A 13,986-nucleotide genomic window follows, 5' to 3' on the forward strand; every position below is an offset into this window, starting at 1 on the left:
CCCGCAAGTGAAATCAAGGAACTTTTCAGAATGCAGAGATACTGAAGCAATCACAGTCAATATAAAAGAGGGGAAAAAACGTTGAACACTCCAGTTGTTAACATCTTGAATGCTTTTGTTTAGGGTCCATTAAGTTTAACAACTTCCCCCGTGGCTTTAAATGAGGGCTGCTTCAAAATAAGAGTGGCTCTTATTAAACTTAATTACTTGCCCTGTGGCTTCCATGGCAAAGGTGTGTCTACCAAGCAGGTGGCTGCTAAAAACCAACCACACTCCCAACATACATACACAGACACACACACTCCTGGAGTTTTGGCTTTGTCTTTCAGATGTTACAGTTTTGTAGCTCTCCTTCCAGATTTTTCTGGGGGTACTCCTTGTTGTGACATACAAGTTACTTTGCCCAAAACTAATATTGGTTTCTGTGTGGTATATTACTGTGCGAACAGAATGAGAGGCATGAAAACAGAGATTGGAATGAGGAAGTCTGGGTTCTAATCTTAGCTCTGCCATTTACAACCTATGTGACCTTGGGCAAGTCACTGCCCAGACCTCAGTCTTCTCTCTAGAATGAGGGAGTTAGACTTGGTCAGGAGTTCTTAACCTGGTATTTGTGAAATTGTTTTTAAAAATATTTTTATAACTATTTCAGTATGATTGATTTCCTTTGCAATTCGGTCAATCTTTGTACATTTAATAATGATTTGGGGATGGGGTCTCTAGGCTTCACCAGCCTGGCAGAGGGTTCGAGACCCAAAAAAAAAGGTTAAGAGCTCACTGCACTAGAGGATATTAGAATCATAGGATCATAGATTCAGAATTGGAAGAGACCTCAGAGACCAACTAGTCCAATCTCTTCGTTTTACAGATAAGGAAACTGAGCCCATTAAGATGAAGTGACCTGCCTAGTAGATGTTAAGAAGGGTCTAAATCCTTATCTATACACTATTCTATGATCCCTCCATCTAAGACCTTGTCCAGCTTTAAATCTATGATCCCAGGAACTGACATAAGATACTTGGTAGAAGTTGGTTATGGGACTTATTTTAAATTGCCTAGACCCAGTAATGTTGGGTTGGTAACACTCCCCCAATTCCTGAAAAAGAAAAAACAAACAAACAAACAAAAAAGAGGCCTTCCCAGGTCTCAGATGACCAGATGGGGATTTTCTACCAGCAGTTTCTAGATTCTGTGATTGTGCTGAAAACATTTTGTTTGTCATAATTTGATTCATTTAGTTGATTGGGTTGACCTTTCAAGATACTACAGTTTAGAAAAATAAACGTCGCCAAAGGTCCTGTGTGGTTGACTTTTTAAGGGAGACTGTTAATTCTTTTTTTACTTCAGCACCCTGATAAATCCTGTGATCTCCACAGTGTGATTGATCCTTCTATAACAGTTCATCCCAAATCTTACAGCTTCCCTAAACTGCCCCATCCTGCATCTCAGCTTATTTTGTAGCAAAACAGGGATCATGAATGCTTGCTAATAATCCTTCCCTCACTCACCATCACTGACTTTATTGAAATAATTTCTTCCAAGGTCACCAGTGGTCTCTTCACGGTCCAATCCAAGGGTCTTTTCTTTATTCTCATCCTTCTTAATTCCTTTGTAGTTTTTTGATACTATTGATAATACTCAGCTCCTGGCCATTTTTCTCTTCCTTTGGCTTCCACAGCATTTCTCTTTCCTGGTTGTCCTCCTATCTATCTGACCCCTCCCCAGTCTCTTTTGCTGAATCCTTATTTATGTCCTGTCACTCATGTGTAATTATTCCCTCAAAACTCTATACTGGGCTTTTTGCTTTTCTCTCTCTCTCTCTCTATGTATATTTGTATTACATATATATATTATATACACACATGTGTACATAAACACATATAACCTCTGTGCAGATGATTTCTCAATTTCTATATTTAACCCTAATCACTCCCCTATACACTGTTAAATGCCTACAGGATTTCCTGTAGGCACTTCAAATTTCACCTGTCCCTTTAAACCAACTCCTCCTCCAAAATCCTCTTGTCCCTATTGAGAGTATTAACTGGTTGGTCAATGCCTTCCAGTCAGTTAAGTCCTAACTTTAGTAATCCTTGACTTTTCCCTTTGCTTCATGCTCCCTTGTTCAGTCAATTCCCATGTCTTCTCAATTCTACTTCCACAATATCTCTCATATCCATCCCCTCCTCTTCATTCACATAGTCATAACCCTCGTTCAAGCCCTCATTACCTCTAGCCTCCTAATTGGTTTCCCACTTTCCAACCTCTTCTCCAATCCATCCTCTACAAAGATGCCAAAACAATCTTCCTAAAGCACTGGTCTGACCATGACACTCTCGCTCATAAAACTTTAGTGGATCTCCATTACCTAATAGGATAAAAGGCAAACTGTTTAGACTAGCATTTAAGACTATCCATAAGTATCTACCATCTACCTTTACAAACTTATTTCTTAATACTCCCCTTCCCAAACTTCTCCCCCTCCATTTAAATTAAGTGCCAAATCTTGTAAATTCTACCTCCATAATCTCTCTCATATTTGTTCCCTTTTATCTATTCACATAGCCACCACCCTGACTTAACCCCTTATCAAATCCCTCCTGGACCATTGTAATAGCTTTCTAATTGATCTCCTAGTGAATATGCAAATTATAGATACATACATATGCACAATATATGTATATTTGTGTATATGCAAAAACACTCATATATGTGTGTATATTCTGTATCTACTTATATGTAGATGTCTTCCTCAATGGACATAAGTTCCTTGAGAGTAAAGATTGTTTCACTTTTTGATTGTGTATCCCCTAGCTTCTAGCACAATGACTGTCACATAGTAGGTCCTCAGTTCTTCTCTTTTGAGTGAATGATTGATGAATTCTACATTTCAACAAAACCCAACTACCAACCATTCTTCAAACTCAATATTCTATTTTCCTGTTCACCTGTGTTTCTCTTTGTTCTCTTTCGAGGCTCAAATCAAGGGTCACCTACCTGATGAATCCTCCCCTGATTCCCTACTCCCTTCATGTATTAGTGCCCTTGCCTTTATATGTATTTTGCATTTCCTTATATGTATAGATATAAGGACCTTAAGGGCAAGGGGATATTTCATTTCTATCTTTGTATCCCCAGTGGCTAGCATACTATAAGGCACAAATTAATTACTTCATAAATACTGGTTGATTGACTAATTGGATTTTCCTTGTCCTATATCTATCTGTGAATAGGTTGCTTCCTCCCAACAACTATTTTGTTTTGAATTGTATAACCTCAACCACTTGCAAAATGCTATAGTAGGAGTTTAATGAATGTTGAGATTTTTTACTTTTTCTGCTTTGATATTTAAACATCTTGAAAAGGAGACAAGATGCAAGAATATTTGTTTCAAACAGAAATATACAGTCCCCCTCCCAGGGATTTTTGTTTCCCCCTACAGGTTGTGGAATGAGTGTCTTCCACCTCTATGGCGAAAGAACTCCTCTACTCAATCTAAAGTATTCCTTTCTGGATTTTCTAGCCCATTAACTTTCAACTCTGCCTCTTATCTCAGAGAGACCTGCAACAAAGTGTCAGAGTTGGGCATAATTATAAGAGTTAGAACTGGAAAGAGCATTAAATCCTGAAGAGAACTTAAGACCATAGGGCCCAAACCCCTCGTTTTACAGAGGAACAAACTGGGTCCCAGAGAAAAGAAGTGACTTTTCCCAAGTCAAACAGGCAGGAAGTAGCAGTGCTGGGATTTGAGCTAAGGTCTTTTGATGAAAAATCAAGTGCTCTTTCTACTATACTATGAAGTTCTTGAAGACCATCACAGGACTGTTCTCTGGAGACCTCACCACACCATCTGTAGCCCAGGTACATGGGTAAAGAGCAAACTCTGAAAGAGGTGTTCACTCCCATGAGTGGAAGAAAGGTAAAGTTCATATATCCCCTCACCTCCAAATAAATATACCAAGGGTTTCCTGGCAGATACTTTGCAAGAGCTTAGGTTCTGATACCCAAGCTAAAGAATCAAACTAAATAAGACACAATGCTTCTTTTCAGTAGGGTAATGACATGAAAAAACATTTTGAAAAATCAGTAATTATTTATTTATATAATAGCTAGTAATAACCTCCGGAGAAATAATTATAAATCTTGGTGTCTGTCACAAATGCTTTGAACATCAAAAATGTTATGTGAATAATATTATCATTATAATTATGAAGACAATGGATGGATTGGGGTTGTGTATGGTTTACCCTTCCTTATTCTGTCACTCCCTTGTCTTAACCAAAATCAGTAAGGGATGACCTAGTACCAGGACCAAACTACTGGGTTTCAATATGACTATTATGTGAATGTTTTTAGGACAAAATTTAATGAAATAAAATTATTTTTGTGAAAGGATGGCCAATAAGCAAATATGTGAATACACTTAGGGACTATATTAAAGGAATTCTATAGTGAATTCTTTTTTTTTTACACTTAGTCATCCTCTAATTTATCTATTTAAAAGTTTAGATTTTTGTTTGTCAGAATTACTCAAACCAATTCTCCCTTATGCATTATGATTTAAACACAGTAAGAGTTGAATAACTGATTACTAAACCAATAATACAACACATCTATCTACCTATCACCTATCTACTCCATCCAAAGAGATTTAGTTATTGAACTATCTTGTTATGAGGTATTTATCAGAATCCTATGATATGGTCTTCCCAAGGATAGCACTAGATACATTAGATTTTCTTAAGGATATCCTTAAGGAAATACATGACTTATAATATTTGCACATGAGTCCCTGAAAGAAATGGTTCTAATGGACATGCTGTTCTCCAGATGGTTACAAAGAGCAGCCAGACTGCAAAGGAATAAATTCTGAGAGAATTCAAAATGGCGACAATACCAGTAACTTTGCCCAGTGTAACTCTTTGTAAGCACTCCACTGTCCTGGCATAGCTCCCCATCTAGAAACAAGGCTGGATGTAGCAGGGTTCCTCCAGCTTTCTGACAGCTTAAGTCCAGTTGTTTCTTCATTTTACACCATATGCTGAGAAGGGGGATTTTCTGTTCTATTTTATTAAATGTTTATACAGCACCTCTCACCTGGGCATTAAGGTATTTCCCTTGCAATGATTCAAGGAAATGTTAGAGAAGGTGGGAAGAAACTGGACTAAATTCAGTTCAAAACTAGTTTAAAGCAGAGACTTGTTCTCCACTCTTGCCCTGGGTCAATATGAGGCTGGCTAATGAGTCAATTTCTGGCACCACCTTCCTTCCCTGTAGAATGGGAATGTGTATGTGTAACTATTTCTTGATGCTTTGAACAATGATTCATTTTAAGGGGTCTGAAAACAATCTAACTAATATAAATGCCAAGTAGTCTTAACCATCACATATATGAATTCTTTTCATTACTGGCTTTCTTAGTACTGGGTGGTTGGGTTTTTCTTCTTTACTACTTTCTTGCACTTATTCGTATAAGCAATACTCCTCATAAGTAAATCCCTCAGGTAGTTAACTTTCCAGTTACTCTGTTCCCAGCTAGATATTCTCCTTCTAGGTCCTTCTGGGAGTCACATGGACAAAGCTAACTGTTTTTAGCTACAAAGGGCTGGGAAGACTGACGGAAACAGGGGACCCAAACAGAAGCAAGTCTTCACAAGTCAAGCCAGTATGGCACTGTTCAAAACAAACTAGTCTTTCAGAAAGAAGAGAAAGAAAAAAAAGTCAGTACAGACTCAAAGTTATCATACACTCAGTCTTCAGACCCACCTAAGCACTCATCTTCCCTCTATGCCTTCTATCTGCCTAAATGAAATGGAGATCCCAATAGAGAAAATGTCTATGTCTTTATTTTGTATAATTCCTCAGAAATGTCATAATACCAACTGTAACAATGAAAAAATGTAATATGTTGTTTTCCAAAGAACCCTGTCCCTCTCCACCCCAAACCCCACTTCCCTCCCTACTCACCCCCATGAGAATCCATCTGCCGCAGAAAATATGGTGTGCACTAGGACCAGAGAGAACTTTTCCTGCTATTTGCTTGAGAAACAAAGCTTTCCCTCCTCCCAAGTTGAAAGAAATAAAGGAGTCTGAACTAATCAAAACCTGCAAGCCTGCTGGCGGAGGTTCAACTTGTCAGTGATGCAACTCATCGGAGTGAATAACGGCTGCGAGCTTTGCAGAAAATGAGAGAGAGACAGACAGACAGAGAGAAACAGAGACAGGGACACAAAGAGAAAGAAAGAAAGAAATTAACCTGGCCAGGAGTCAAACAGGTGTATGGGGCCCGCATACTTGGATGGGGAACAGTGTCTGGCAAGCACAGGAAGTCAGACACAGAACCCAATTCTTTCTGGCCTTTGTTTTGTTGTTTGTTGTTGTTTTAGAAAACTGAGACTTGCTTGATTCATATGATACATGCAGTCGGTCGTTTAGCCAGAGGCTCTTCAACCTTTCTCTTACTGCCTGTCAGCAGTCTTCATGGGACCCTTCGTGGTGATTTAAAAAATGGATTATCCAAGATAAAGAGGACCACCAGATTGTTTAAGATAGGCAACTTTACAGTGTCCCAAGATCTTTGCAGTGCCTTTCAGTCTATGGAACCGTGAGCACTTGTATATATAATGCATCGGGAAGAAGTGCCAGCATGATATGTTTTGTATGGATTCCTAAGAAAAAGCTGCCTCTTTACTTTGATCAGTCTGAGGCCACATAACTTTTTTCAATGTCTGCAGGGTAACTGCACCCTGAAGTGACTAGACCAGTTTCTGATAAGAATCTTAAGCACACATGAGTTCTCAGGGAACTGGCTTCCTTGAACTCCTGGGTTTTTAAAAGAGGAAGAGTTTAGGACCTAAAGAAGAAATAAATAGAGGGTTATGTCATCAATCTGTAATCCTGTATTTAGCTGAATTTAGGTGGGGAAAGCAAAGATAGTAACATAAGCAAAAGGAGGCTTGGGGTAAGAGAGGCTTTCAGGGGGAAAAAAACGGTACTTATTCAATGGGGTTTCCCATAGTAAATAACTATTCAGCAAGATAATAAAATAAGTGCTAAGGAAGTACCATGTTAAGAAAATGACACTAATGTTTGATAAGTTTTCATTTCTTGCTAACTAAAAATTTAAGGGTTCCTGGCACTCACATTTTGGAGGCTAACTTCCATGTTGCCACGCCTTTCCCCACTCCTCTTCAAAACAGATAAGTACTCTATGTTTATACAAGGTCATCTCAGCCCACCTTGTTCCCATCTTCACTATGTCACTATGTGTTCCTGGGTTTTAGTTGAAATATGATCTTTACCTGAAATTCGTCTGGGCACATCGGTGATGGCAGGAAGCCCCGTACCCCGGGTGGAAGACAGAGGGGTGGTGGAATGAATGGATGGTGATGTCATCTGGCTCAGGTAGGATGGGTATGACTGGTCATATGACCATGGAGGGGATGACTGTGCCTGCCTAGGGTCTAGGAGGGGAAAGAGAAAAGAAACAGAAAAAAAAAAGATTTATGATATCAAAAACTACAATCTTGGTGAACATGGATGTCATCACAAAATTTAGGAAAAATCAAGTAGGAAAAATGAGAATAATAAGGAATGATTACTCTATAGCCCCTAACCCAACCTAACCTGGAGACTTTTCTATTCACAATGAGAACAGTAGTAGACTGTAACCCATCTCAAGGCTATTCTTGGTCCTTCACTGGCATAACTCAATTGGCAAAATCCTTGATAGGCATTTATGAATCAACCTGCTAAAGTATGTAAAATATACTATATAGTGCTTCACATTTGACCAATATATTTATTGATTCTCCTTTGTTCTAAAATTAAATAAAATCACACAATTCCACTTATTCTACAGTTTGGTAACAGGGCCCAGCGTTTCTTGGGGGTAAAGGAATGAGGGGAAATGCAAGAAGGCAGAGGTACAAGGTAAATTTTTCTTATGCTATTGCTGAAGTTGAAAACTGCCTTTAAGGAAATAGACATAATTGAATTTTGAAGCCTGCTGCCATTAAGAGGGCTATGGAACCCGTTCATCATTTGGCTTCAACATAAAGCACTTGGGTATCTGACTTGGAGAAAATGACCCAAAGGAGGAGGATGGGAGAAGTGTTTTTAATCCCATTAGCATTTGCCCCAAAGATGTCATATGTTTGGAATGCAGCCTACTGTTACCTACAGTCACTGCAATAATAATAGTAATAATGGGCCGCCAACTGTTGGGGGTTAGTCGATGAAAGCTGACAATGTCTTTTGATGTACTACAACAGATTCTTTAAAGGGAACATCTTAAAGCTGTGTACATTGAGGAAAGTGGTAGTATACAATCCAAAAGACAAAGTACACTATATGATTCCAAAATGAAGCTTTTCAAATAGCTTTGCTTTTAGGTGAGGTTAGTGTTTCAAAACTAAGACCAAAGTTCTGTAATAGACATTTTTTAGTGCTGATGAAAAAATAATAATAATAAAAAGAAGCCAAGCATGTCCTAACTTATCACAAGTTAATTTGTTAGAGTTCCTGCATACAGCAGGAATATTTTCCAGAGTTAGGCTACATCCGAATCAGATTTTATGTATCAGGAATTTTTTTTATTATTCTCCTCTTACTCTCCCTCATCTTAACTCCTTCCCCCCCACACACACATACACAAAATCACAGACCAGTATTTGAAAGGGAATAAGTTAGGTTGCTGCTTTATAAAATACCACTACATTAGAACTTAGGCTTGAAGAAATGAGTATCTCCATGAAGATGAGTTTTCTGAAAGAGGTACAGCCTTGAATCATCCCACTCCTTGCTTTTTCTACACACAGCCAAAGTACTTCCAGCTACTTATTGTTTATTTGCTCAGTTAGGACATAATTTATTTGAAGAGCTGTCTAAATGGAACATATTTCTCTGAATAAAAAAAATCCATATATGGATATTAACAAATACAAGGCATGTATGAAATCCCATCCAGTCTATCTTTAAGGGAATTAACCCCTTAAGTTTTCAGTTTACATTAAGGTTAAGCACAGTCAATGATTACTATAAACTCTCCTTTTTGAAATATGGGAATATCTGACCATTAAATGTAATGAACTTCTGTGCTCTAACAATTTCAAGGCTAGAAGTATATAGACTGGCAGTGTTTCAAATCTGAGTGACTGGTAGTTGTTACATCTGATATTGACATACTTCCCTGCCTTGCATCATTAATGAAATTCACTATTCAGAGAAATGGTTAATGATCTTCAGCTGGGAAGAGAATGATTCCTAACTGCATCGGAAAGCAGTCTTATAAAACAAAAGATTTTACTCAAGCAAAATTCTCATGTTAGACACTGAGTTAGGCACTTGGGCCTCAACCTGGAACTCAGAGGTTAACCTTGTCTCCATCCCATTTCTACAACATTCTGAAAAATCATCTAACTTTTCCTAAATTCAACTTCTTTCTTTACATAAAACGGGAATAATAGCAATTATATATGAGATTCTCAAACCAAAGAAAATGTAAAAAACTTCAAAATGTAAGACAATTAAAACGACTAGCATACAAAAGTGGCACTATGGTTATAAAGTAAGGGAATTAGATATGAGAAGTATGGTGCAGTAGAAAAACACTGCCTTTCACTGACTTCTTGTGTGCCATTAAGCAAATTGTTTCACTAGCAAAGTTGCACGGTAGACTCAGGAAGTCCTGAGTTCAAATTCAGCCTCAGAGACTTAGTAGCTGTGTGACTCCTGGGCAAATCATTTAATTTCTACTAGCCTCAATTTGTTTATGCACAAAATGGGGGTGATAACAGTATTTGTCTCCCAGAGTTGTTGTGAAGATCAAATGAGAAAACATTTGTGCTTTGCAAACCTTGAAGTGCTACATAAATACCAGCTAATATCATTATTAACTTTTGTGAGATGCAGTTTCCTCATCTGTAAAACAAAGGAATTGGACTAAATGGCCTCAAGGAAGCAGGCTCCATTTATGATCCTTGATTCTCTATGATCTCAAGTAAGTGAATTTAATAATTGTTCCACAGAATCCTGGAACTGGAAGGACCTTTGAAAAATCATATGAATAAATCCCAACTTTCAAACAAATTATAGTATAAATCATCCAGAACAACTAGTTGTCTATCAGTTTTTATGAAGATAGGACAGAGATATTACAACTTAGATATCTCAAGTATATATAAAAAAGATTGTATTAAGGGATATGGTGCCCTTTTATTTATCCTTGCCATGGAGGCTATAAAGACTTAAATTGCAACCATGAGGTTTTAGGTTAGGCACAAGAGTTTCCTGACTGGAAGAGTTATTATAACTGGTAAAATTTATTAAAGGAGATGGTACATTCTTCTCTAAAAATCTTAGAAAACAAAGGAAACCTGTGGGTTCAGTTCAACCAGGTTTTAATCTACTAACCCTTCAAGGTTGCTGTCTTAAGATTATATGATTTTCACCTCCCTTGCAAAAGAATTATCTGCTGCGTCAGATCCATAGTTCACATCCAACCCATTGTTCCATATCTGACAATCACACCAAGGGAACTGTTTTTAAGTCTTTTAAAAATTGATAATCTTTTGGGGTTATTTTTTAAGAATGCTTTTATTTTGTTTTACTCAATTATACATAAAATAATTTTGACATCAATTTTTTTTATAATTTTTTAGCTCCAAATTCCTTACTTCCCTCCCTTCTCTCCTGCCTCCTTGAGAAGGCAAGCACTTTGATATAGATTATACATGTACAGTCATGCAAAACTTGTTTCCATATTAGCCATGTTGCAAAAAAAAAAAAAAGACCAAAAATTTTTTTTAAAAAATAACAAAAATTTAAAGAGTAAAAAAAGTATGCTTTGATCTGCATTTAGACTCCATCAATTCTTTCTGGATGTAGACAGCATTTTTCATCATAAGTACTTTTAAAAACTTGGATTATTATATAGCTAAGAATAGCTAAGTTGTTGACAGTTGATCGTCATACAATATTTCTATTACTGTGTAAAATGTTCTCCTGGTTCTGTTCACTTCACTTTGCTTCAGTTCATATGAGTCTTCCCAGGTTTTTCTGAAACCATCCTGCTTGTCATTTCTTATAGCAATATAGTATTCCATAGCAATCATATATCACAACTTGTTCAGCCATTCCAAGGGAATGTTTTATGGAAGGAAGCATAGTTGCCCTCCATGATATCTGACACAAAGGGTCAGTGATATCTATCCCCCCAACAACCCTAACTTTCCCTGATGACCTTTTATGGCACTGTCATCCATTAACTTATCTAAACCCTTCTTTCAACCTTCCACACACAGTACAACAGCTTGTCTTGCTTCTCAAGATAATGGGCTCTCTAAGTCTGATAGCTATTTTAGTGTTAGAGAAAACTTTGCCTGGTACTTCAGAAACTCACAGGACAATAGATTTAGAGTTGACTAAAGATCATTGATTGAACTGATTGGCCTAGGAGCATCTAGCCCAATCCTCTCATTCTATAGATTAAAAACTTGAGGTTCAAAAAGGTATGAAATGATTTCCCAAAGGGCTTGAACCCAAATCTTCTGACTCCAAATCCAGCCCTCATATGATTGAGCCAATCTATCTTCCTATTCTGATGATCACTGAAAAGGTCCATATTGTCTCTCTTTATACATACCATGATTTTTTTTAATTAATGTCCATGGCATGTTTTTCTTCTTTGCCCCTGTCCTGATCTCAGATAAAAGTCAAGTCATTACAAATTTACTAAGGGTTTACTATGTTCCAGGCACCATGCTAAGTGCTGATGATACAAAGAAAGGGGGGAAAAATTAGTTCCTGCCCTCAAGAACCTCATAATCTGGGACAGGGGGGAGGGAACAACATTTAAACAAGTATGGACAAACAAAACATATACAAGGTAAATTGGAGATGATCTCAGAAGGAAGGTACTAACTTAAGGAAGACTGGAAAAGGATTAGAATTAGAAGAAACTAAATAAAGGCCATATAACTCAAGATTTTAAAAGCTGGCATATTGCCTTTGCTCATTCAATACTACTTAATAATATTAAATAATATTAATGATCTCATAGCAACATTGATGCCCTATTATATGGCATCCTCCTGCTATATATAAGTACAGCATAGTTGCTATTTAAGAAGACTAGTTTTGAAAGTAGGAAAAAGTCATCTTACCCTGAACTCTCAAAAGCTTTGTGGTCTCAGTTTCCTGAAGAACTGAGGAAACCAAATAATTTCTTAGAAGAACTGGGATGAGTCAAGACAGGTGATAAAGATGCTCTTTCAAATTTCCTCTAATCAGTTGAGGTCACTGACAGGGACAGGGTGGAGAACTAAGATCTGTGGCATATTGGCATTGAATTCTGTTGATAGACTATTAACAAACAGGAAACTGAAGTTTCAGTCTTCATCTCATTGTCTAATGTTCTAGGCAGCAAATATAATCCCTCCTTTAATTAGACTGATTGATTTGTTTCTGGGTGTGCCTAGATGTCCTTACCTCTCCCTAAAATCCCTTTGCCCTCTTTCCTCAGGTCCTTCTTTGGTTTCTGTCTCTTAGAAGAAAGAGGTGCAAATCATATAATGTGTGTGTGAGTGTGTGTGTGTGTGTGTGTGTATCCTGATCCAATTAGGCTTGGAGATATGTGCTGAACGAACCATGACACCTTTCAGTCAGAGTTTCCTTGTAAGCACCTGCTACCTTTGAGAGAGAGGGACTAAACTGTGTAACACAGAAAGACTCAGAAGGACTGAGAACTGTGGATGAACTTTTTTTTTGCTTTTTTGGAGGGCAACTGGGGTTAAGTAACTTTCCCAAGGTTACATGGCTAGTTGGGGAAGGGGGGGGGGGGAAGGGTGTGTGTGGGTGTTAAGTGTCTGAGGCCAGAACCGAACTCGGGTCCTCCTGACTCCTGGGCCGGCACTTTACTCACTGAGCCACGTAGCCGTCCCCCATGTTGATGAACTTTTAAAGAATTTGTTGAGAATTTTAAAATACATCTCATAATGGAAAGGATCATGGTCTTGGATTTAAGTAATCTGGGTCCCAGACCCACTCATCGACTCTTCTGATCTCAGAAAGCCATTTCCCTACTTTAGGCCTCAACTGTCCTCACCTGTAAAATACATTATTCATTGTTCAAAACTGTCTCAATTTTATGTTTTCACTGATATGTAGAAATACATAAATAACTATAGCACAGTTCCACTAAGGGCAGCTAGATAGTACGGTGATAGAGTACCCAGTTGGAGTCAGGAAGATCTGAGTTCAAATTCAGCCTCAGATACTAGCTGTGTGACCTTGGGCAAGTCACTTAACCCTTATTTTCCTCAATTCATCATCTGTAAAATGGCAACACAATGGAAAAGAAAATGGAAAAGCACTCCAATATCTTTGCCAAGAAATCCATGGACCAAGGTCCATGGGGTCATGTATAGTTAGATATGACTGAATGACTCAACAACAACAATTCCACCAACATTTATTAAGCACCAATTATGAGTAAGCTAGGCACTGAGCTATGACACTAAGCTAGGCACTAATGATTCAAGGGTTTATTAAGTTATACTCATACCTCCTTAGCCTAGTATCTCTTCCCTTCTCAAAAGCAAACACAAAGGTCTTTGGCCTCAAGGAATCTGCATTCTCCTGAGAGTTATAACATTAATAGAGACAGATAAATAAGAAATATATACAAAGTGATTTTGTAAAGAAAAGCATCATGACCTGGGATGATTGGGAAAGGCTTCTTAAGAGGTGGTACTTTGGTCGTTTCTTGAAAAAATCTGGGAAGTAGAAAAGCCTACCTATATTAATCATGTAGTTTAAGGATACACATTACATGTGTACTTTAAAGGGTTGGTTTTTGGCACAAAGGAAACCCTGAAGAACTAGATGTTATATATAAAAAGCACTGAAAAAGGATGGGAAACTATAGAGAGCAACAGAAGACCCTAGACAGGATAAAGAAAATGATGGTAGTGGTGGTGGTGGTCA

The 13,986-nt window shown here is 37.8% G+C and overlaps 1 protein-coding gene across 1 annotated transcript in view; it reads right to left on the reverse strand.

Moving 5' to 3' along the window:
* Positions 1 to 13,986, reverse strand: part of RUNX2 (RUNX family transcription factor 2) — a 176,847-nt gene that overhangs the window by 45,448 nt on the left and 117,413 nt on the right. Inside the window, exon 5 of the mRNA XM_069065835.1 lies at positions 7,302 to 7,463. Within this exon, the coding sequence (XP_068921936.1) occupies positions 7,302 to 7,463 (162 nt within the window). The remainder of the gene's footprint in view (positions 1 to 7,301; positions 7,464 to 13,986) is intronic.

The sequence above is a fragment of the Petaurus breviceps genome, unplaced genomic scaffold (genome assembly GCF_028583685.1).
Source record: "Petaurus breviceps papuanus isolate PSGF00001 unplaced genomic scaffold, PetGlider_PUasm1.0 90701, whole genome shotgun sequence".
NCBI lineage: Eukaryota > Metazoa > Chordata > Mammalia > Diprotodontia > Petauridae > Petaurus > Petaurus breviceps.